Here is a 22773-nt window from a genome sequence, read left to right as displayed (position 1 = left end):
GCGTGGGGACACCCAGCATGGGGACACGTGTCAAGGGGACACTTGGCGATGGAGATGCTCGGCAAGGGGACACCCAGCATGGGGACACGTGTCAAGGGGACACTTGGCGATGGAGATGTTTGGCGTGGAGGACACCTGGGTTGGGGACGCTTGGCATGGAGATGCTTGGCATGGGGACACCTGGCAAGGGGACACACCTCAAGGGGACACACGTCAAGGGGACACTTGGCATGGAGATGCTTGGCATGGGGACACCTGGCAAGGGGACACACGTCAAGGGGACACTTGGTATGGAGGTGTTTGGCATGGGGACACCTGGCACTGGGTCCCTCGGGGTGGGGACACTTGGCATGGAGATGCTTGGCGTGGGGACACCCAGCATGGTGACACATGTCAAGGGGACACTTGGTGATGGAGGTGTTTGGCATGGGGACCCCTGGCAAGGGGACACACGTCAAGGGGACACTTGGCGTGCAGATGCTTGGCGTGGGGACACCCAATGTCAAGGGGACACCTTGTATGGGGACACCTGGCACCGGGTGCCTCGGGGTGGGCACTCTGGGCCTGGGGTGGTGCCGGGGGGCCCCTGGCCGCCCGCCCAGGACGGGGTGTCCCCGCGGTGTCCCCGGGGCGCTGCGGACCCCCCGGGGCAGGATCGGGCCCCCCACGTGGCGGCACTCCCCAAAGCCCGCCCTCCCCGGCCCGTCCCTCCCTCCTATTGGCGGCTGCGCCACCCTCCCCTTCGCTGATTGGCTCCCGCCGCCAACTATGAATCCGGCGCTGGGCGGGGGCCGGGGATCGCCACCGGCGATCGCGATCGGGATCGGGAGTCGCGACAGACACACACTCCCCGCCCCCCCCCCCGTAAGTACTGCCCGCAGGAGCTGGCGGCAGTGGGAGGATGGGAAGCGGGCCCGGAGGTCTCTGGGGGTCTCCCGGGGGGTGCCGGGGGGTGCCGGGGGTTCGGGGGTCCCCGGGGGTCCCCGGATCCGGCCCCGGGGGGGGGGGGGGGTGGCAGGGGGCAGAGCCCGCCCGGGCTGCTGGGAACGCTGCGGCTTCAGGGAAGCGGGGGCTGGGGGGTCCCAGGTGTCCCCTCCTGCCCCCCCCCGCCCCGGGTGCTGCGGAGCACCCAGGGACCCCCGGGGAACCTGCGCCCCCCCCCCCCCGGGACCTGCCCCCCAGGGACCCGAGGGACCCCCCCACCCCCCACCCAAGGGACCCCCCCAGGAGCTCGGGAAGCAGGGTGCAGCCGCGGGGACACCCCAAGGGGCCGGGGGGGTGAGGGGGGGGTGAGGGCTGGGGGGGTCCCTGCGGCGGGTCCCGGGGCTGCCCCGGCCGAGGTGCCGGTGCCCGGTGGCACGTCCGCAGGGCGGGCTTGCGAAAGGCGAGGGCAGGCTGCCTTCCGGCCGGGCCACCCACAAACCCAAACGGGGAGGGGGGCACCCCAGAGGGCAGGGGGGACCCGACCCCGCTGCACGGCACCCCCGTCCCCGAACCCCGTCCAGAGCCGCCGTGTCACCCCCTCGAGCAACCCGCCCGCTGTGTCTCCCACTCGTGTCGTGAGCTGTCGGGTCTCAGCCCTCGGGGGGGGGGGGGCTCGGCCCCACCGCGTGCCGCTTTCTTGGCACAGGGAGCGGGGGGCCGCGGGGGCTCGGCCACCCCAGGGGTCCACGCCGGGCTGAGCCACCCGTGGCACCCCCACGCTCTTTCCCTTCCCTCCGCAGCCACCGCTACCATGTCTGCCGAAAACACCGCGCCGGCCCAGGACGGGCAGGAGCTGAAGGTAGGGGTGCAAGGAGAGTCGGGGGTGCTGCGGGCATCGCGGGGGGCCCCCGGCTCACCGCCATCCCCCCCCGTCCCGCCCCCAGCAGAGCGTGGTGAGCCGGGTGGCCGGCCTGGCCCTGGTGAGCTCTGCCTGCGGCGCCGTCTCCACCGCCTACGCCTCCACCAAGGAGAGCCACCCCTACGTCAAGTCCGTCTGCGACGCCGCCGAAAAGGGGGTGAAGACGCTGACGGCGGCGGCGGTGAGCGGGGCCCAGCCCATCCTCACCAGGCTGGAGCCGCAGAGTGAGTGGGGCTGGGGGGGGGGCAGCACCCCATGAATTTTGGGGTGCCTGAAACCTGTCCCTAGCGGAGCTCTGGCCAGGCAGCGGGGTATTAACCCCATCTCTTTCCACATCCCCAGTTTCCACCGCCAACGAATACGCCTGCAAAGGGCTGGAGAAGCTGGAGGAGAAGCTGCCCATCCTGCAGCAGCCCCCGGAGAGGGTAACGGTCTCCCCCGGGGGACACGGGGGGGGGGTCCAGCCCTGGGCGAGGTGCTGGGACAAGGCGTTCCTCTGCTGTCCCCCCCCAGGTGGTGGCAGGGACCAGGGAGCTGGTGTCGTCCACCGTGAGCGGGGCGGTGGGCCTGGCCCGCGGCGCGGTGCAGGGCGGCGTGGAGAGGACGCGCTCGGCGCTGAGCACCGGCGTCAGCACCGTGGTGGGCTCTGGCGTGGGCCGGCTGCTGGCCACAGGGGTGGACACGGTGCTGGGGAAGTCAGAGGAGCTGGTGGAGCGATACCTGCCCGGGACGGACGAGGAGCTGGGTGAGTGCCAACCGTGCCGCGCCGGAAACCATCTCCCAAATTTAGGGGTGCCGAGAATTCCCCCACCCCCACCCCCGCCTCCGCCCGGGACCTCCACCCCATCGCTCAGCACCACCCCGGCATCGCTTGCACCCGGCGCCCCGCCGCCGCTGCGACACCGCGCAGGGGACGGTCCCCACCCCGCGGGAACCCGAAGCTGGGGAACGCGGCGCGGCAGTGGGTGAACTCTCACCTGGAAACCAGCGAGAGCAAATATAGCCCCGTGCCGCCCGCCCCGGGTATTTATAGCTCGGCACGGGGTAGCAGGGGGCAGAGCCGACCCCGTATCGCGGCAGAGGTGACCGGAGAGGCCACCTGGCTTTTTGGTGACACCTCCGCGTGACCCCACTGGCAAAGCATCCTGCAGCCGGGTGTCCCCGCGGAGGACGGGGGGTGCGGAGCTCGGGGGGGGGCTCATCCCGGCGCCGGCGGTGGGATGCTCCGGTTCCTGGTGCGGGACGGTCCAGCCGTGTGACCCTCACCCCCCGGTTCTCACCGCCCGGCAGCGGCGGCGGGTGTCGAGGTGGCCTCACCGGAGCTGCGGAGGCGACGGCAGAGCTACTTCGTCCGCGTGGGCTCGCTCTCGGCCAAGCTGCGGCACCGAGCCCTGCGGCACTCGCTGGGTGAGCTGCAGCGGGCACGGCACAGCGCCCAGCACGTCCTGGCCCAGCTCCACCGCATCTTCGAGTTGGTAAGGATGCGGCGGGGACCGTGCTCAGCTCCGTGCCGGCCCGGGCACCCCGTGGCGCGGTCCCACCCCGCCGTCCCTTCGCCTAGATCGAGCAGGGGTGGCAGGGCATGGACGGGCCCCTGTACGGCACTCAGCAGCGTCTCCACCGCATGTGGCTGGAGTGGAGCCGGCAGGATGCGGTGCCCATGGAGGAGAGCGAGGTACGGGGCGGGGGTACCGCGGGGGATGCCGAGGGGTGGGGGGGGGACCGTCCCCGTGGAGGACGCCAAGGGATGGGCGGGCAGGGGGAAGCGTCGCACCCTGGGGCTGCTGCTGCCCGCCGGCTGCCTTGCAGGTGGAGAGGCGGACGCTGGCCATGCTGCGCGGGCTCCTGCGCCAGCTCCACGCCGCCTGCGCCCGCCTGGCTGCCAGCACCCGGGGTTTACCCAGCAGCGTGCAGGAGACGGCGGGACACGTCCGGCACGGCGTAGAGGGCGTGCAGGCTTCCCTCTCCCGTGCCTGCTCCTTCCACGAGCTGTCAGGTTTGGTGCTGGAGCAGAGCCGGGAGACGATGACGCGGGCGCAGTTGAGCATCGACGACCTGCTGGAGTACGTGGGGCAGCACACGCCCCTGCCCTGGCTGGTGGGACCCTTCGCCCCCGTCCTGGTGGAGTACCCAGAGGACGTCCCCACGGAGATGGCCAAGTGGGAGGGTTGCATCACCATGAGGGAGACGCACGAGGTCCCCGCTCCCCCGTAGCTCTACAGCCGGCACTGAGCCACCGGGCCCACCAAACCGGGGGGGGGAAGCGCCCACCCGCCCGCAGCAGCGAACCCCGTTCCTGCCGGGGACGAGGTGACGATGGACTCTGTGACCTGGCGTGGGACCCCCGATGCTGCAGCGGGGGACGCGTTCGGGAAGGGAGGGGACGGCGGCAGGCAGAGGATGCGGTGTGTGCCCAGCCCTGCCCCTCCGGTGCGGGGTCCGGGGCTCCCCGTGGTGTCCCCGAGCCTGGGGCGCGTTGGGATTTCTTGTCGTAGCAGCTTTAAAGAGGAAGAAACCAACTTTTTAGGCCTTAAAATGACTCACTGTCCACAGCACAGAGCCGCCACGTCGGGGGGCGCGGGCTCACCCCGCAGGGAGGGTCTTGCCCATGGGGTGCCGGGGTGGGGGAAGCAGGGCGGGTGCCGGTGGGGTGCTGGCACGGAGGGTGCCGGCAGGGTGCCGGGGTGGCTGGACTGTGACCCGCGGCCGTGTGGCACTGAACTTCGTCCCGGTTATCACCGCGGCGGGGCTGGGCCCGGCGTATCCCTGACAGTGTGGGTGCAGCGTGGGGTGTCACCAGGTCCCCTGGGGCCGCCTGTCCTGCTGCCGCCGGCACCCACCGGGATCGGTCCGACCTCCTCCGCGCCAGGTGGGGGGACACGGGGAGCCCCCGAGGCGAGGGTGGGTTTTGGGGGGGGATCAGTGCCTGATCCGTCCCTGAGCGGGGGCCGGTGTCCCGGGGGGGTGATGCGGCCTGGCCCGGGGGCTCCGGGCCCGGGGGGGGGGTTGGGGTATCCTGGGCCCGGGGCACGATCGCGTCCCGAGGGATCGGGGGGGGGGGGGGGGCGGTAAGTGCAGCCCGGTCCAGGGGGAAGCTGGTCCCGGGGGGTCCTGTCCCGGGGGGGGGGGCGGTACAGCCCGGCCTGGGGGGTCCGTGCAGCCGGGGCCGGGGCCGGGGCCGGGAGGGGTCGCTGCAGCCCGGGGCCGCTCCCGCCGGTGGGTGCTGCCGGCCCGCCCCGGGCCGCCCCGTGGGGCGGGTCCCGGTCACATGCGCTCGGGGCCGGGCTCCGGGGCTATAAGGGCCGCTGGGGCGGGACCGTGGCGAGTCGGGGCCTGGGCTGTGAGCGGTGGGTGTCCCGGTCCGTCTGGGGCACGGGCAGGGCCTGGAACCCCCCCCTGTCCCGGGGGATCCCAAGCGGGTGGGGGCCGCCCCGCCCTGGGGAAGGGGGTAACGTGGGGTTCCCCATCGTGGGGGGTGTTGGGGGGGTCTGACCCCGCTCACGGTCCCCCCGTCCCCCCCAGACCCGCCATGGACACCAGCGAGCCCGGCACGGCGCAGCCCAAGGCGGAGGAGCAGCAGGTCGGTGGGGGTGAGGGGGGGGTTTGGAGTGGGGGGGTCCGGGGGGGTCCCTGCCCGAGGACAGGGCTCTGTGTTAGCCCACTCTTGGGCATCTTGGGGGGCTCTGTCACCCCCCCAGCTTACCCTGACCCCTTCACCCCCCCCAGAGCATCGGGACGCGGGTGGCCAACCTGCCCCTGGTGAGCTCTGCCTGCGGCATGGTCTCCACCGCCTACGCCTCCACCAAGGAGAGCCACCCCTACGTCAAGTCCGTCTGCGACGCCGCCGAAAAGGGGGTGAAGACGCTGACGGCGGCGGCGGTGAGCGGGGCCCAGCCCATCCTCACCAGGCTGGAGCCGCAGAGTGAGTGGGGCTGGGGGGGGGGCAGCACCCCATGAATTTTGGGGTGCCTGAAACCTGTCCCTAGCAGAGCTCTAGCCAGGCAGCGGGGTATTAACCCCATCTCTTTCCACATCCCCAGTTTCCACCGCCAACGAATACGCCTGCAAAGGGCTGGAGAAGCTGGAGGAGAAGCTGCCCATCCTGCAGCAGCCCACGGAGAAGGTAGTGGGGTGGGGTGACATGGGGTGGGCAAACGTGCCTGAGGTCCCCCCCCCGCCCAGTGCTGCTTAACAGGGGGTTGTCCACCCCCCGACCAGCTCATCTCGGACACCAAGCAGCTGGTGACATCCACGGTGACGGGGGCCAAGGATGTCCTGACCAGCACCATGGCTGGTGCTAAGGACGCGGTGACCAGCCGGGTGACGGGTGTGATGGACATGACCAAAGGAGCCGTCCAGGGCAGCGTGGAGCTCACCAAGTCGGCGGTGAGCAGCGGCGTCAGCACAGTCATGGGCTCGACCGTGGGCCAGATGGTGGTGAGCGGGATGGGCTCCGTGCTGGAGAAGTCGGAGGAACTGGTGGACCATTACCTGCCCATGACAGATGAGGAGCTGGGTGAGGAGCTGATCACAACCCCTTGGAGATGTGTGGTGGGCCGGGGGTCCCCTTGGAGAGGGGTGGGTAGAGCCTGGGCAGGGTGATGCTGGCTCTACGTGGGGGGTGGGGGGGCACCTCAGCAGCTCCTCTCCCTCAGCCAAGCTGGCCACGGCCGTGGAGGGCTTCGAAACCGAGCAGCAGAAGCAGCAGCAGAGCTACTTCGTGCGCCTGGGCTCCCTCTCGACCAAGCTGCGGCACCGAGCCCTCCAGCACTCGCTGGGCAAGCTGCAGAGCGCCCGCCACAGCAGCCAGGACGTGCTGGCCCAGCTCCAGCGCACCCTCGACCTGGTAGGACCCGTCCCTCTGTGTGTCCCCCCCCCACCCCGATGCCACCCTTGGGCTGCGGCAGAGCACCCACGCCAGGCTCTGCCTCTCCTGCCAGGTGGAACACCTCAAGCAGGGCATGGACCAGAAGCTGCAGGGAGGGCAGGAGAAGCTGCAGCAGATGTGGCTGGAGTGGAGCAAGAAGCAACCGGGCGGTGGCAAGGACCTGGTGCCACCAGAGGTAGGTGGAGGGCAGAGGGTCCCTGGGGGCACCCGGTGTGTCCCACCCACACACCCCTCACCACCCACTTGTTCCCCCGCAGCCGGTGGAGTCGGGCACGCTGGCCCTGCTGCAGGGCTTGACGCAGCAGCTCCAGAGCTCCTGCCAGCCCTTGGTGTCCAGCCTCCAGGGCCTCCCCGCCAGCATCCAGGACGTGGCGGGGCAGGTCCGGCACAACGTGGAGGAGCTACGGGCAACTCTCTCCTCCGCCGCCTCCCTCCAGGACGTGACGGCCAGCGTGCTGGCCCAAGCCCGTGCCCATGCCACCAAAGCTCGCCAGCTCATGGACGAACTGGTGGAGCACGTGGCCCACAACACCCCCCTGACCTGGCTGGTGGGACCCTTCGCCCCCTCCGGCCAGCGCCTGGTGGACCTGGAGATGAAGTAGCATCCTCTGGGGTGGGGTGATGTTGGTGTCACCCCCAACCCCCTCCCCAAGTCTCGCTAGGAGCATCTACTAACCCCTGCCTGGCCCACCTTGCCCATAACCTTCGTGCCTCTTGGGACGGGGACCCCTCTGGCCCCCCCCAGGTGCAGCTCTGGCCCTTGTCACCTGCACCAGGGCTGTGCAGCAAAGTGCCTTGGTTCCCCCAAGTGCCTATGGGGGTCACCTCCAGCCCCCCCGTGGGGTCCCCTGTGTCCCCTTGTCCTCGGTGCCTTCGAGCCTCTGGCCGTGGAGGGTTGGGGACAGCTCGTGCAGCAATAAACTCTGGTTAGTTTTGCACTGGACTGAGGGTTTTTTTTTTGGGGGGGGGGGGGGTCCAAGGTGGTGTCACAGTCACCATGGCTGCATCCCACCCCAAGCAGGGGCCTGGGAGGAGCTGCTGGCAGAAGGGATGATGTCATAGCCCTGCATGACATCACAGGGGCTGGGGCTTCTAATAAAGTCACCGGTGGGCACAGCCTGCTGCTGCACCCCCCAGGACACCAGCCTTGGCCCCCCCCCCCCCCCGAGCAGAGCCCATGGCTGAGGGTGAGTGAAGGGGGTGCCAAGGAGGAGCTGCCCCCTAAATCCTGGGGCCCCTCGTGCCCCCTGCCCTGGGTGGGAGGGGGAGGTGGGACCAGGGCTGCCCCAGGGGCGAGATTTCCCCCCAGCCCATGGGGGGGGCTCAGGCGCAGCCCCCTGGCCCAGCAGTGGTGGTGGGGGGGCAGGGCAGGACCTGCTTTTCCCCCCCCTTGGGGAGGGACAGGCACCCCCACCCCGTGCAGTGCCACCCTGCTCTGGCCCCCAGACCAGGCGTCACCCACACCACGGGTGACGATGGGCCCAGGGCGGGTCAGTGCCAAGGGCCGAGTGGGCCCCCATGCCCCCCCCCGCCCCCAGTTCGGCTCAGCCCCTCGCCCTGCACAGCTTGCCATGCGCTGGGTGCCCACCCGTCCCGCCGGCAGAACCCCCATGCGCCTCAGAGGAGATGGACACCAAGGCCCCCCCCATGGGCATGACCCACCCGCGCCCCGTGGGTCAGCGCTGTGTCGTCGTCCCCCCCCCGCAGGCAGCGTCGCCTGGGACCCCGCGGATGAGGCCACCCCGCAGGCACCCCAGCAGGTACCCCTGTCCCAGGGGGCTGTGCCCCCGCTTGGGGTCCCGCAGGTCCCTGGAGGGGCCCGGGGCCGTGTTGGTGCAGGGGGGGGTGTCTGACGGCAGCCCCCGTGTGCCCCAGGCTGCTGCAGGCTCTGCCCCGAGGGGCTCCCCCCAACAGCCGCGCGTCCCCGAGGGCAGCGGTACCACCATCCCCGCAGTCGTGGCCACCATTGTCCGCGCCTCGCTGGGCCCCGCCGCGGGACGGCTCTTCCTCCGCAGCACGGAGCGGGCGCTGGATGCGGCCTGGCAGTGGCTGAACCGGCACCTGCCCCTGGGTGAGACGCAGGCGGGTAAGAGACCCCGGGGTGCTGCGGGGGGGGGGTGTCCCCTTCACCCTGGGGTGCTGCTGGGGGACCAGGACCCCTGGCACCCCTTTTCCACCCCGTTTTCTCCCGCAGTGGACAGGGCCGCAGAGGGGCCGGTTCTCTGGCGCAGCCCTCTCCTCGCCCTCGGCTCCCTGTCCGGCAGCGCCAAGAGCCGAACCGTGGCCCTGGGCCAGCAGCTCCGGCAGACGTGGCTGGACACCCCCCACCACCTCCTCCTCACCGTGGTGAGAGCCGACAGTTCGGGGTGCTGGGGGGGCAGGGGATCCCCACCGTGCCCGGAGCCCCCCCCGTGCCCACGCTGCCGTTTCCCCCCGCAGACGGAGGCCGTGCGGCAAGGCTTGGAGGAGCTGCTCCGCATCAGCCAGGGGATACGGATGTGCAGGAACCAGGTGCAGGCAAACCCCTGCCCACACCCTGCCTGCGCCGGCACCCAGGCGAGGCCGGCCGAGGGGTGCGGGACCCCCGCGCTGCTGCCGGGGCAGGCACTGGCCAGAGCCGGGGGGTTGGCGCAGCGGCTGCGGGACCCCTTGGTCCAGCTGTGGGCTCGGGTCGGGCAGCTGCCGGCCCCGCTGCAGCAGGCAGCGTGGCGAGCCCAGCGCGGCGTGGCCGAGCTCCGCGGAGCCTTCAGCCAGGCCGGGACCCCGCGGGAGCTGCTGGGGACCACGCTGGCCCAGGGACGCGAGGCGGTGGCCCGGGTCTGGGAGGCGCTGCGGGTGTTCCTGCTCCAGCACCAGCCAGGGCCGTGGCTGCAGGATGCGTCCGGCACGGTGGCACCACGCACCCCCCCGCCGCACCCCCAAACCTAAGGGTCCCCCAAGTTCAACCAGCCACAGCAACCCCCCCCCCCCCCCCCCCCCCCCCCCCCCCCACCGTGCCGTGCGAGGGTCTGAAACCCCGCTGCGTCCTCGGTGGCACCAACATGGCTCTGTTCACGTCCGTGTCTCGGCGTTCATTCCGGTGCCGCCGTCTGCAACGGTGGGGGCTGCAACAGCCAAAGGCCCAGGGGGAGGTCGGGGAGGGGGACGGACACCATCCACCTTCCCCAGCGTCGAGGCCAGGGTGACCCCGCGTCTCCCCACACCTTCCCAGCCCACGGATGGGGCTGAGCCCCCCCCAGGACCCATCTCATCCCACCTCTCCCCTTGCCTCCCGCTTCCCGGCAGTTGGGCAAGAGGCAGGCGGGGGGGGTGGGTTTTTTTGGGGGGGTTTATTTGGGTTTTGTTTACACGGAGGGCATGAAATCAGCCCTGGGAAAAAAAAAAACCAACCACCCTCTCCCCAGGGCAGAGTTACAGCAACAGCGGCCTCAAAGCGGGGTCGGGGCATCCTCCCTCCGCCCCGGCACAAACAGGACTCGAGGACGCGGCGTCTGGTTGAGCTGGGAACATCTTTATTTTTACACGTACAAAAGCTTCCGATCTTTGCAAAAGAGCAGACAGACAGACGGACGAAGGTGCTGCCCAGCACAAGGCAGGATGCTGCCGCGGTTCAGTCCCTCCCCGGCCGAGACAGGAGAGACACTACACAATTTTTACTGGTTTTTAACCCAAAAGCTGGCGCCCAGCCCTGCTGCCTCCCCTGGGGCAGAGGGACGCGGCTCCAGCAGCTGCCTCTGGCCAGAGCGATGATGATGGTGGGGAACGGGGCTCGGAGAAGCCCCCCCTGTCCACAGCAGAGCCCAGCGTGGGCACCAGAAAAATCAAGCACAAAGCAGCCCCGTTCAGCTCACCCAGGCCCGGCGGGGACAGGGACACCCATGGGTGCCTGGTCCTGGCTCGGAGGGTGGGCCAGAGGGAAGGGGGGGACGTGGGGGGCATTTTCCAGTCCCGACCCCGGGCAGGGGGCTGCTGCCGCCCTCCCCTTGTCACAGTCAGCGATGCCTCAAGAAACACACACTGGGGCTCCTCGTGTTTTTCATTAAAAAAACCTTTATATTCATTTCATGTCGGTTGAAATCACAAGAAATTAGGTGGGAGGGAAAAACAAAACAAAACAAAACCAACAAAAAAAAAAAAAAAAAAAAGAGGGGACAAATACAGACAACCAGCACAGCCCCCCCCGCGGTCGGTGCTTTCGCGGGGCCGGGGGCACAGGACAAGACCAAGGACATCAGCTACTGCGTGACTTAGTGAAGTAACTCAAGCAGGGGACGAGGCAGAGGCCGGTCTCCCTTTGCAGCCCCTCCGCCGCCTCCTCCTCCGGGCGGGAGCCGCTTCCTCAGCTCTCCTCCACGTCATCCACAGCCTCTGACTCCCCACGAGCCCTCTCCCGCTCCGGCCCGGCTCGCTCGGCCTTGGGATAGTCCTGCACGCTGCTGGGGGAGAGCACAGGCGCCTCAGCGAGCGTCTCCCCTGCCCGTTTTTGCCTTCCCCTGCCTGCGGCAGCCTCTCTCTCCTGCACCCCGAGCTGGGAAAAACCCAACGCAACCCACGAGACCCCCCCGAATCACCCACGCGAGAGCCCAGGCTGGGCGTGCAGCAGACCCAGGGGAGCTCGCGACCCCCCAGCTCTGCCCCTCGCACGCTCACTTGTTGTGGGTCTCCTCGGCGGACGCCTCCGGCTCTCCAGCTCCCGGCCCTTGGTTTTTGTCCTTCTCCTCTGTGCCCTCCGATTTTTGGGACAGGGATTCACCGTTCACAGGTCCCGACAAATCTAAAGGGAAGAGAGAGGCTCAGACACTGGGGTCCCCGCGGCGCACCTCATCCACCCGGACCCCAAGGAGCCGGGCAAGCCGAGGACCGGCGGCCAGAGGTTGTCTCCATCCAGGCAAGGGGACAACCGAGGGGACCCCAGCTCTGGCCTGACCCCGACAGCTACAAGACGGGCCCCAGAGGCTCCATCCCCAAGCCCAGAGCGGATTTTCCCCATCGGCTCCTCCGGGAAAGCCCTTGCAGCAGCACCAGGACGTGCCAAGGCAGGGACCCGGCCACGATGGTGGAAGATCCCCGTCACCAGCTGCCTGCGCAAGAGCCTGAGCCAGTGTCCAAGGGCGTCTCCGCATTCCTCCGTCTCCCCGGTGCCTTGGACCAGCGCTCAAGCTGGCAGCGAGGAACCGTCCTGGCCCAAAAATCAGCCCAGAGACACCCAAACCAGGGCGTGGGCCTCAAGGTTTGCCCTCTGCTCTCACTGCCGCGAGCGTTCGCTATTCAGTTCTCAATACGAGGGAGCGGCCACCGCCGAGGCCAAGAGCCACCCCTGTTCGTGTCCCCGGTCCCCAGCGGGACAGGATGTGTCCCGAGACGGGCCCCGGGATCGCTACGTGCCCGGACCGAGACACGCGGGTAGCGTTACCGGCATTCGTCTCCTCTTCCCCCTTCTCATTCCGTGTCTCCCCTCCCGACAGCTTCTCCTGGCCCTTCTCCGCCTCCCCCTTGTCCTTCTCCGGCCCGGCTTTGTTGCCTTTCTGGATCGCCTCCATCTTTGGTCCCAGGACACGCGACTTCAACCGGGTGTAGACTTCGGCAGCTTTCTCCATCACGTCCTTGTTTGCTTTATAGCGACGGATCTGCATCAGAAAGAGGGGGGAGGGATGCCCTTAGAGCTGGGGTGGCTCGCTCGCTCCGTCCAGGCAGGGGCTCAGCCCTCCGCCCTACCTTCTTCAGCGTAGCCACCACGTCGGTGTGCTTCTGGAGGATGTGAGAGGTGACCTGGAGCGTGCCCAGCTCCTCTAGTGCATTCAGACACCGCTTGATGTCCTGCAAGGATGGCACCAAGATCAGAAGCTGCCTGGAAGTCTCCCTGTGGGCCCCCCAGGGCAGCGCCGTGTGGAGCAGAGTCCCCTAATGCCACCCAGCACCCGGAAAGGCAAGAGGAGGCTCGGCCGGGCTGAGCACCCCCAGGGATCGCAGCCTGACGCGGTGGCCGAGGACACGCCGAGCAGGGACCTCCCAGGCCAGGCCCAGGCTCTCGGGCACTCACCGGGTTATCCACCTTCAGGGCAAACTTGATCTCGCTGTGAAGTTTCTGAAGCTTCTCTTCGACTGTGGGCTCTGGAGCAGCAAGAGAGACAGGTCGAGACATCAGGCCACCAGCGGAGAGCACAGCATGGCCCCGAGCCCAGGGCCTCTCCCCCAGCAAGGGTTTGGTTTCCTCCTGCACCTCCAAGGTCCAGCACATCCCCGGGGGCCTCTCTGAAGAGGATGGGTTGGGATATGCCAAGATCGGGACGGGATGTGGATACAGGGAAGCTCACCGTCTCTCCACGCCCTGTAAACACTTTCCAACACGATGCTGGGACCACAGTGGTGCTGGGAAGGGCCCTGTGGGAAAGATCCCTCCCCTGGGACGGGGGAACCCACCCTGGATCCCTTCTCTCCTTCTCATCCCCTCGGTGACAGCAAGCAACAGCTCTCTCACCCTTTTTCTTCTCCATCCTCCTTTCGGGCATCAGGTCAGATTTCTTCCGGCCTCGTTCCACTTTCAAAGGTCTGTGGGAGGAAAAGGAAAGAGGGGAGGTGGTTTGGGTGAAACCTCCTGCTTGCCGCTGGGCTAACAAGAAGGGTGACGGCACAGGTCGGTGCATCCCCCCGGCCTGCCCGACGGTGCGAGCCGGGCAGCGGAGCCCCGCCACGCTCCACCCACGCTTCCACCCACGTCTCCCGGCTCGCAGGCAGACAGGAGCCCTGAGACAGCAGCTCCCCCACGCCCCGGCTTCCTGGGACTGCAAACGGCAAACCCCAAAGCGATACCCCAAGGATCTTCCCCTTCGAGAGGGAAAACAGCAGGGAAGCTCAGCCTGGTGCCCCCCAACACCTCCTGCAGCCCCTCCAGCTCCAGGAGGCAGGAGGGGGGGGTGAGAGCCCGGCCCCCCCCACGGGCGCTGCTGGCTCAGGGGCAGCTCTGCGGGGACCCCCATCCCCACCCCGCAGTGTCGGCCAGGGAGGGCCGGGCAGCAGCAGAGGAACGGCCCTGTCCCCAGAGGGAGAAAGCACCGAGGCGGGGAGGGGAGACGCTGACTTGTTCCGTGGCTTCTCCTCTGCTCGGCCCCTCTTCTCCTTCTGATTTGGTTTCCTTGACAACTCCGAGGGCTGCTTCTTCGCTGGCTTCTTTACCTTGGAGGAGAGAACAATGCAGGCGAGAGCGGCAGAGCCCTCCCCGCTGCGGGAGGGAGACAGTGCCCCGGCCGGGCGGGATCCGGCACCCGTCACACCTCTGCTGCCAGTCGGTTTGGGTGCAGGGGCGTCCCCCGCACGGGATAAAACGGGACTCGGGTCGCAGCACAGCGGTAAAAGTAAATATCCTGGAGCCTCAGGTGGCCCACCCAGCCTGCAGAACCTGGCTGGAAGACCACCCCCGCATCCTGCCGGACCTCAAGATTTTTGTGCTGCTTTCCTGGCTCCCCCTCCCCAGGGAGGAATTCGCCAGGCCAAAAGGGCGACCTCGCCCCTGCCCACGGGCAGCGCGGTTCCCAGAGCCCTCTGCAGCTCTTCCCTGCGCTTCAGCCAAACCTGGCTGACGCTCTGCCAGGCTCCGGGGAGGGCGACGGAGCAAATCCGATGACTGTGGTGGGAGGGAGAGCTTCACAAAGATGCAAGACCCATGGCTGGATGGGGCGTCGTGGGCCAGGGGAAGAGCTCCCGTTTACAAGGCATGGACGTGCCTACGGCCACGACCCTTCCTGGTGCCCCCTGGGCCACCCCGGGGTAACGCAAGATGGAGACAGCGGGTCCCTGCCACCCCTGGAGGTCCCCGCTGACCTGTCCCGAGGGGACGGGCTGTCTGCGTGTCCCCAGCTCCCCACAGCTCCGTACTCACCTCTTTCTCCAGCTCCAGTTCAGAGTCCGAGGAGGATGGGGCCTTGGTCCGACCTTTCCGGCCCTTTTTGGCCACTTCATCCTCCGCACTGCTGTCTGAGTCTGAGTGCATCTCCTCGCCCTTCTCCGCTTTCTCCTTCCTCTTCTCTTTCTCCTCCTTCTCTTGCTCCCGGAGCCGACGGATCTCTTCCTCCTGCTCCCTCTTCCTCTTCTCCTCCAGCTCCCGCCGTCGTTCTTCATCCCGCCTCTTCCACTCGCTGATGCGGTCCACGTCGCTATCGCTGTCACTGCAAAGGACAGAGCGCGCTTGGACCCCTCGCGCAGAGGGGAGGTGGGTGACCCTCCAAGCCCAGCCCCGAGGGTGACGGCGTCCCAGCTGATCTCACCTGTCGCTGCTGGAGCTGGTCGGGACACGCTCGGGCTTCGGTTTCCTGCCACGGGGCTTGGGAGGGGGTTTCTCAGCTGCAAGACAACGGGGAGATGTTCAGCAGGAGCCCTGGGTGTCCCTCTGTTAAAACAGCCCCAAATCGGGGGGGCAGAGAGCTGTTCAGATACGGGGCCGGGAGGCGTCCACAACGGAAGGAGACCCCAGAGCCTCGGGAGCCCCCATCCTCAGATGCTCTCTAGTCCCCCGAGGGAGCCAGCAGCGGCCTGGCAGTGGTAGAAGCAGCTTCCTTGGCGTTACCTGGCTTCCTGCCTCGCGGAGCCTTCTTCACAGACACATCCGAGTCTGAATCGGAGTTGGAGTCCGACTTGGTCATGTCCACAGTCGCATTTCCCATTTCCAAATCTGAATCCACTTTGGAGTCTGAGTCGGAGCCGGACTCCACTTTCTGCAGGCACAGAGCGGGGTCGGACCGGAGGGGTGGCAGCGGTTCAGCGGCGTGCCCCAAACCAAAACACAGCAGCGCGGGGCACAACCGCGTCGCTGAGGCATCAGCGAGGTCCCTCCCGGCACCAAACCTGCGCCCAGCCCGCGGCAGAGCCCTGCTGCCCCCCCGCCAGGCAGCACAGACCCCAGACTCCTTTCCAGCCTCCCTCCCGCTGCGCTGCAGAGTAGGGGTCTTTTACCTTCTTCTTCCTCCCCCCTGCTGGCATCCTCCGGGGAGCCCTGGCCACTGGCTTCTTCTCGGGAGTGAAGTCCTGGAGGAAAACACAGATATCAAGAAACGGGAACAGTCTCACGAGAGTTTCAGAAGCCGGTCAGGTTCCCTCAAGCCACTGCTCCCCCAGGCGGCGATGCAATTCCTACAGCCCTTTACCCACCACCCCGCCAGCTTCCACACAAGCGTATCCCAAAATCTTCTCACCTGGTCACTGTTTTTTTCCGACTCGGAAGACGTTTCTGAGTTCTCCTCTTCTGTCAGGGAGGGGCTGCCCTGATCCAGGTCGCTGGAGGATTTCCGAGGTCGTTTTGCCACCGGCATCTGATAGGCGAGAAGTGACAACGTTGAGAGAAGCCGGCCGCCCCTCCAACCACCACAGAAAGCCAACGCTCGCTGGGAAAGGGCTTTGCCCAACTCTTCCCGACTGTCCCTGCAAGAGCAGCCACACGCGCTCACAGCTCCCGGCTGCAAACCACGCCAGGACGCGGCCATCTCAAAGACAGCTGCGACACCCCCAAACACGCGCTGAACCCCATTTCCCACCGGAAAATCCAGAGGGAGTTGGTTTCTTCACCACCTCCACCACAACCTGCTGCGTGGTGAATGAAAGCTGCAGCTCAGCAGCGGACCCGAGGACCGTATCGGCGACCTCCTGGCCAGGACGCCCTCCTGGCCCCGCTGCGTGGAACCGCCTCAGCCCACACTCACTTTCATAGCCAGCGGTTTTCGCTTGAGCCCGCTGTGGTCGCTGCCTCGATCCGAGTCCTCATCGCTTTCCATTTTCTCCGCGGCAATTGCGGCCATAGCAGCGTCTTCCTCATCGTCACCTACGTCGCTTCCCCCCATCGGGTCGTTCTCGGGAACGTCACTGTCCGAGGAGCTCGCAGGCTAAAGGCAGCGGGGACGAGAGTTGTGTTATCGCCCCAAGGGGCCTGCGGCGCATCGGGGCGGGAGGGGAGAGGAGAAGGGGCACAAAAGGGCGACGAGCGATGGACGGCAGCGCTGAGCAGAGGCGTGCGTGCAGAGCGGTGTGGGGCGGCCTCCTCCCCCCAGCACAGAACCCTTCGGCATGGCTCAGGACAACGTGACCTGCACCCCCTTTCCCAAGGCCCCTCACGCACCACCCCGAGACCGCCTCGGGATCCCCCAGCTCGGCTTCCACCCGCTGCCGCCGCCTCGATCCCCTCTGCCCCCCATCCTCGTGCTCTGCCAAAGACCCCCCGGAGAAGCCCAGACCTGACAGCCCCTCCTGGGCGCGCAGACCCCAGCCCTCCTCTGCCCTAACGGCGCCAGACAAGTGGGGCTGGGGGGCTGGGTTCAGCCTCTCCTCCGGCACCAGGGAGCAGCCCTTCTCCCCCGGCGGGCTGGCCACCAGCTCTCGACTCGGGTCAGGCCTCTTCCTTCTCAGATGGCTTCACCCCAAAGCACTTCGCACGCCTTCCCCATGGGAAAGGTCCACACGAGAAGTCCAGCATGGCGACCACCGCTCTTCCCGGTTGGGGTATCCTGTGTCCTGTTCCCTCACTCCCGCGTAGGGAAGCTCTCCTGGCTTCTCACCAGCTCATCATGAGGTTCCTCACACCAGGACATCGCACCCGTGGGGTTTCCTAGAGCTGGGATTCTTCCAGTGCTGGAAAACCTCTCCTCGTCCTTGACTGTTCCTCGCACCTCGCTTCATTTAGGTCTCGAAACCAAAGACAACCTCTACTTCAGTCTCTTCTTGTGCTCCTCCAGGTATTTTGGCCACAAGACACAGTTGGCGTTGGTGAACCCTCAGCCTTGCTGGAGCTGCTGGCGTCGCCTCGGTCCCTCACCCCTGCTGGGAGCTGTCGGTGGAGTCCCAGGACAAAGCGGGTGCTGTCCCCTCGCCATCACCAACCTCCCGCCCAACAAGCTGAAGTTGTTCTCCAGGTTTTCAAGCACCTCCACGGTCTCTACCTTACCCTACGTCTGAGGTCTTGGGTCCGACCATCTCCCACAGCTACTCAAACCACATCCTCTGTCCTGCACCGGCACAGCCGGGGGGGCTCGTTCCCCGAGCCTGCCTACCTCCAGACCACCTCGTCCTTGTAGCTCACCTTAAAAACCTTCCTGTGCCTCTTCAGACCAACTGCCTATGAAGCTGCTTTGGACGCCTTCTTTGAAGATCGCTATACAATAAATTGTATCACACAATTATGGTTACGAAACGCCCACGCGAGCAATTGACGGCAAAGAGCCGTCTCCCGGCCTGCTCTGAAACCCGCTGAAGGAGCAGCCCGGTGCTTTTTGGCTCGGGACCTCAGAAACGGATGAAGAGTGGGACTGCCCAACAGTCCACGCGCAGGTCCGGGAGCCAGGGACAAGCAAGCCTCAAGTTCTGACAACAAAATCCTCCGTGGTTTTGGGCAAGCGGCACAAAGCACATCCCCGGTTCCACCTCGAAGATGGGGCAAAGGCGTCTTCCTCCAGAGGAGGAGGAGGGCTGACTCCCTCAGGAAGGGAGAGGGCAGGGAAGGGAAGCTACTGCAACCCCGAAAAAGCCGATCTGCGAGCTGGAAGCGTGTAGGCACCGCAGCAATGCGAAGCAGAAAAAGGAGGAGAGCGACTCGGAGGAAAGGAGAGATGGAGGTGCCGGCAGCCCACGTCCTCGCTGCCCCCCCGCCACGCGAGGCCCACACTCACCGGAGGGGCACTGTAACTGGCGTGAGGGTTGTTCTGGATTTCCCACAATCCCTCGTTGAAGCCTTTTCTCTTGTTTGGTTTCCCATATTTGTCTTTATATTTTTCATAAGGGAAGAGATCTTTAGGGCCCAAGAAGGCACTGGAGAGAAACAAAGCAGAGGTGAGCCCGGAGCAGAGGCAGCGGGGCAAAGCCCGGAGAGGGGAGCGAGGCAACGCTTACGTCTCATGGGTGCCGAAGAAGAAGATGGGGTACTTGTTCGGTGGGGGTTTCACAGCGCCGTCCGCGATGTCATCGATCTGAAAGGAAACCCAAAGCAGGAGGTGGTCAGAGAGAGCGGCTTGAGCACATCCTCCGCAAGGCACGTCAGCCCCGGCTAGCAGCGTCGGCCTCCCGCACCCGCTTGGAGGCAAGCACGGCAAGAAAGCACCCGGACGGGGACCTTGCTACGCACGAGAGTCCCACTGCGGCGTCAGGGCCCGGCGGGATCTCTACAAGAGTAACAGAAGGGATCCGGCACGGATGCTCTACGGCTAGAGCTCAGCGCGAGGTCGTCTCTCCACCGCCGGGCTCAACGCCCAGGGAAACGCGGGCCTTGTGCTACTCCCCAGAGATCCATCGCACGAGCCGCCTCGGGGGGGGACGCCCGAGGGAAGCCCCCTCCAGCCTGGGGTTGGGGGGCGATTGCTCCAACGGGGCGGCCTGAGGGTCCTTCCTGGCTGCAGACCGGCCGCAGGAAAAGCCCCGCCGCCAGCGGGACGCGTGGGCCACCCCGTCTTCTTCCCACGCGCGGCTCCAGCGCGCCCGTCTGTCTGCTCCACGTGGTCTGGGCTGCGGGCAGAGCCGCAGGCGGGAGCCTCGGGGTGCGCGGGGGCTGCCCCGCGTGCCGGGGAGGTCTTCAGGGCAGGGGGGGAGCCTTCCCCAAAAGAGCAAGCGAGCTAAAGCAGGAGGGGCTGCAGACGCCGGCAGCGCGAGGGCTCTCCTGGAACGACCGAGTCCTCTCGGCGCCAGGCCAGCCACGACAGCGTGGGGACGGCGGGGATGGCATCCTAGATCTCACGGCGTGGTGCGGCAAAGCATCGTCGTCTCCGGCACCCTGAGCCTCCCCGGTACCTGCCAGCCCTGATCGCACACAGTTTCCACCTGCCAGTCTCTTCCCATCGGACACCTTCAGCGGACGAACCTGCCGGGACCCACCGCAGACCCCCGTCCGAACTCCCCGCGAGCCGCCTCGCGCTGCCCCGGTGAGCACGTCCTGCACCGGCCCCTGCTCTGCCCGCTCCTCCGGGTCCCCTCCCGGCACCACCGCGGCACAACGCTGTCACCCGGCCGGCGGGACCAGTTGTCCCCTGCTACACGCGCTCCGTCGCCCCATCCGCACCCCCCGATCCTGCACCTCTTGAGCGCTCGGTGGCAGTTCCCCCCCCCGCGCACGTCACGCCCAGGCAACCGTCCCCAGCGTGTCCCCCCCCCCCGTCCCCGCCAACAGACGGACCCCAGACCCCCGCAGTGTCTCCTCCCCAGTGGGGGACAGAGGGTGGGTGACATCCAGGCTGGGAAGGGGAATGGCGGGGGGGGGGGGGGGGTGTCTCTGTGGGGGCAGGGTCCTGCTGGGCAGCGGGAGGATGAGGATGGAGGGCGAAGGGCAGAGCTTCTCCGGGGGGGCAGGGGCACCCCCATGGGGTCGGGGTGCCTGGAGCACCAAGGTCCCGGGGTGCAGCAGGGGAGGGGGGCGGCAGGGCTCGCCCCAGCAGAGAGGGTCCCCGGGCCAGGGGTCCTGGTGGGTGAAGCAGGGCCGAGGCCCCCACCCCAGGGGGTCCGGGTCTCCCACGGGTGCAGGGCGAAAGGGAGGGCTCAGGGTGCCACTGGGGCAGGAGGGGGGGTGTCCTCCCGAACGGGGCTGTCAGACACCCTCCTGGGCAGGGGTCCCCCGGGTCTGCCCCGTCCCTTGCCAGGTGCAGGCACCGCAGCGGGACCCCCCAGCCTGGTGCCGGGTCCCCTCCCAGTACAGCTGCCAGCGCGGGAGCCCGGTTCCAGCCCCAGACGCCCCGTCCCAGTCCGGGTTTCTCCAGCCGGGTACAGGTGCCAACACGGCAACCCCCTCCCGGGGTCAAACCCCGGCTCCAGCGGGGGTGCTGGCGTGGGACCCCCCACCCCCGTACCGGGCTCCCGGCCCTCGTCCCAGCACGGCTGCTGAGGCGGGGTCCCCCCCCATCCCATCCCGGTACGGGAACGGGTCCTCCCTGCCAGTACCGGGGGCCGCATCCCGAGACAGACACCGGTCCGGGACACCCCGTGCCGGTACCGGGTCCCCATCCCGGGATGGCAGCCCCAGCCCATCCCGGGATGCTCCGTGCCAGCGCCAGGTCCCCACGCCGGACCGGGTGCCGTTACGGGACCTCCATCCCAGTACGGGTGCTGGTCCGAGCCCCGTGTGCCGCTACCGGGCCGCCATCCCGGGACAGGTGCCGGTACCAGGGCCCCCATCCCGGTACAGGACACCCCATCCCGGTACCGTTATGGCATCTCCACCCCGGTGAGGGCCCCGCACCCCGGCACAGGAGCCGGCAGGTGTTCCCCATCCCGGTACGGGATCTCCATCCCGGTACGGGATCCCCGGCCCGGCCCGGGCCTGCCGCCCCGGTGCGTGTCCGTGTGTCGTGTGTGTCCCCCCCCCCACCACCGCCGGCGCGGTCCCGCGGTCTCACCCGGGCCGGCCAGTGCGGGTAGCCCTTCATCTTGGCGAAGACGAGGTCTCCGGGCTTGAAGCTGTGCGGCATGGCGGCCGCGGGGCGGGGCGGCGGCGGCGGAGGCCCAGGCCGCGGGCAGCACCGGGCAGCGGGGCGGGGACGGCCCGGCCCGCAGGATGTCCCACCCCTCCCTCCCCGCGGCGCCAGCTTCCGTTGGTTCGACTTCGCGTCGCTCCGTCGTCTCGTCCAATGGAAGCGAAGCGAGGGCACGGCGGGATAACGGGATTGGGTCGCGCCGCTAGAGGCGCCGAGATGGGGGTGCTGAGGGGCGTGGCCAGAGGGGGCGGGGGAGGGGGCGGGGGTGGGGTCGGGACGGGCGGGGGGTGAGGGGCTGGGGGGGGACAGGGCTATGGGGGGACAGAGCCATGGGGTGAGGGGGGGACAGAGCTATGGGGGGACATGGCTATGGGGAGGACAGAGCTATGGGGGGACAGAGCTGTGGGGTGAGGGGATGGGGGACACAGAGCTATGGGAGGACAGAGCTATGGGGTGAGGGGGGGACAGGGCTATGGGGTGAGGGGGAGACAGAGCTATGGGGGGACAGAGCTGTGGGGTGAGGGGGGGACAGGGCTATGGGGGGACAGAGCTATGGGGGGACAGAGCTATGGGGTGAGGGGGGGACAGAGCTATGGGGTGAGGGGGAGACAGAGCTATGGGGGGACAGAGCTGTGGGGTGAGGGGGGGACAGGGCTATGGGGGGACAGAGCTATGGGGGGACAGAGCTGTGGGGTGAGGGGGGGACAGGGCTATGGGGGGACAGAGCTATGGGGTGAGGGGGGGACAGAGCTATGGGGTGAGGGGCTGGGGGGGGACAGGGCTATGGGGGGACAGAGCCATGGGGTGGGGGAGAGAGCCATGGGGTGGGATCAGAGCTGTGTGGTGGGGGCCAGGGCCAGGCCAGGCTGCACAGCCATGTTAGCAGCTGTAGGGACAAGCCGGGCCCCAGGGTGAGGGGGGACATGGGGGACTTGGGGGGGTTTTGCACCCGAGCGTGACCTCCATGGTCCCCGGCGGGGGACGCGGCTCCATCGCTGCGCGGGCTCAGCCGAACCATACCGGACTCAGCCGGTGCCGCCGGCCCTGGGGGCTCCTTCCCCTGCGCCTGGGCCGAGGGGTTGTCCCGGTGGGACCGGGGCCCGTCTGGTCCGGGGTGGGTGGGCAGGGTCCCCGGGACGAGGACAGGCCGCCAGCGAGAGGCGGGGGGCAGTTAGACCTGCCTTACCTACCTTTGGGGTTAAAACTTGAACTAAACCCAGCTAAGCCGGAGCAAAACGGTGTCAGGAGTCTGCCTGGAAGCTTGCGTGGTTTTTAAACCTGGTTTTAACCAAATCCGGGTTTTATGCCAGGGCATGGAAACACAAACAGTTCACTGTCCGCACCGGGCTCACATCCCGAGGCGGAAGCGGTGCCAGAGCACCCAGCGCGTGGCGAGAGCCGGGCCGGTCTGACCCACGACCCACGCTCGGGGGAGAAAGTATTTACAGGGCGATTGTGGCCCTGGGGGGAGGCGAGCGAGGACAGACTCCATCTTAAAGGTCTTTTCCAATCGAAATGGTTCTACGGTGCTGTGAACCGACGGGGATGCGCACGGCTGCTTCAGCAGAGAGGGAATTCCTCTGGGGGTTGCGGGAGGGAATTCGTGGAGTAAA

At 67.8% G+C, this 22773-nt stretch overlaps 3 protein-coding genes across 6 annotated transcripts; 2 read left to right on the top strand and 1 right to left on the bottom strand.

The window, feature by feature from the left end:
- Positions 1–804: 804 nt before the first annotated feature.
- Positions 805–4360, top strand: LOC142605295 (perilipin-3-like). Its single transcript, XM_075776661.1, has 8 exons — positions 805–868; positions 1725–1783; positions 1872–2067; positions 2186–2268; positions 2357–2588; positions 3134–3318; positions 3405–3518; positions 3653–4360. Exons 2-8 carry the CDS (start codon positions 1736–1738, stop codon positions 4055–4057), a joined length of 1263 nt encoding a protein of 420 aa, XP_075632776.1. The 5' UTR covers positions 805–868; positions 1725–1735; the 3' UTR covers positions 4058–4360.
- Positions 4361–5123: 763 nt separating this feature from the next.
- Positions 5124–7674, top strand: LOC142605267 (perilipin-3-like). The gene is made up of 8 exons (XM_075776511.1): positions 5124–5190; positions 5366–5423; positions 5570–5765; positions 5884–5966; positions 6062–6359; positions 6499–6689; positions 6784–6906; positions 6989–7674. The coding sequence occupies exons 2-8, from the start codon at positions 5373–5375 to the stop codon at positions 7331–7333; spliced, it is 1287 nt and encodes a 428-aa protein (XP_075632626.1). The 5' UTR covers positions 5124–5190; positions 5366–5372; the 3' UTR covers positions 7334–7674.
- A 3087-nt stretch (positions 7675–10761) lies between these two features.
- HDGFL2 (HDGF like 2) lies at positions 10762–21244 on the bottom strand. Of its 4 annotated transcripts, none has more exons than XM_075776505.1 (16): positions 21083–21244; positions 18597–18673; positions 18377–18515; positions 16421–16600; positions 15917–16033; positions 15678–15749; positions 15292–15439; positions 14993–15068; positions 14608–14893; positions 13810–13904; positions 13210–13280; positions 12772–12842; positions 12447–12548; positions 12145–12358; positions 11382–11505; positions 10762–11167 (listed from the first exon to the last, which is right to left on the bottom strand). In XM_075776505.1, exons 1-16 carry the CDS (start codon positions 21152–21154, stop codon positions 11071–11073), a joined length of 1941 nt encoding a protein of 646 aa, XP_075632620.1. In that variant the 5' UTR covers positions 21155–21244; the 3' UTR covers positions 10762–11070. The 4 variants fall into 4 exon arrangements, with proteins under 4 accessions (XP_075632620.1, XP_075632622.1, XP_075632621.1 ...); XM_075776506.1 differs by having other exon boundaries at positions 10923–11164; XM_075776507.1 differs by lacking the exons at positions 18377–18515; positions 18597–18673 and having other exon boundaries at positions 21083–21237.
- Positions 21245–22773: the final 1529 nt, after the last annotated feature.

This window comes from Balearica regulorum, chromosome 26, assembly GCF_011004875.1.
Source record: "Balearica regulorum gibbericeps isolate bBalReg1 chromosome 26, bBalReg1.pri, whole genome shotgun sequence".
Taxonomy (NCBI): domain Eukaryota; kingdom Metazoa; phylum Chordata; class Aves; order Gruiformes; family Gruidae; genus Balearica; species Balearica regulorum.
The sequence above is the reverse complement of the archived record's forward strand: the minus strand, read 5'-3'. Positions and strand labels throughout refer to the sequence as shown.

Excerpts from the sequence above, each read along its gene's own strand:
- HDGFL2 (XM_075776505.1), bottom strand. The coding sequence starts at position 21,154 with ATGCCGCACAGCTTCAAGCCCGGAGACCTCGTCTTCGCCAAGATGAAG. Across the intron at positions 12,549-12,771 it reads CCCTGAAGGTGGATAACCCG|GACATCAAGCGGTGTCTGAA; the intron begins GTGAGTGCCCGA and ends CCATCCTTGCAG. Across the intron at positions 12,359-12,446 it reads TGGTGGCTACGCTGAAGAAG|ATCCGTCGCTATAAAGCAAA; the intron begins GTAGGGCGGAGG and ends TTTCTGATGCAG.
- LOC142605267 (XM_075776511.1), top strand. The coding sequence starts at position 5,373 with ATGGACACCAGCGAGCCCGGCACGGCGCAGCCCAAGGCGGAGGAGCAG. Across the intron at positions 5,766-5,883 it reads CACCAGGCTGGAGCCGCAGA|TTTCCACCGCCAACGAATAC; the intron begins GTGAGTGGGGCT and ends CCACATCCCCAG. Across the intron at positions 6,907-6,988 it reads AGGACCTGGTGCCACCAGAG|CCGGTGGAGTCGGGCACGCT; the intron begins GTAGGTGGAGGG and ends GTTCCCCCGCAG.
- LOC142605295 (XM_075776661.1), top strand. The coding sequence starts at position 1,736 with ATGTCTGCCGAAAACACCGCGCCGGCCCAGGACGGGCAGGAGCTGAAG. Across the intron at positions 3,319-3,404 it reads TCCACCGCATCTTCGAGTTG|ATCGAGCAGGGGTGGCAGGG; the intron begins GTAAGGATGCGG and ends CCCTTCGCCTAG. Across the intron at positions 3,519-3,652 it reads TGCCCATGGAGGAGAGCGAG|GTGGAGAGGCGGACGCTGGC; the intron begins GTACGGGGCGGG and ends GCTGCCTTGCAG.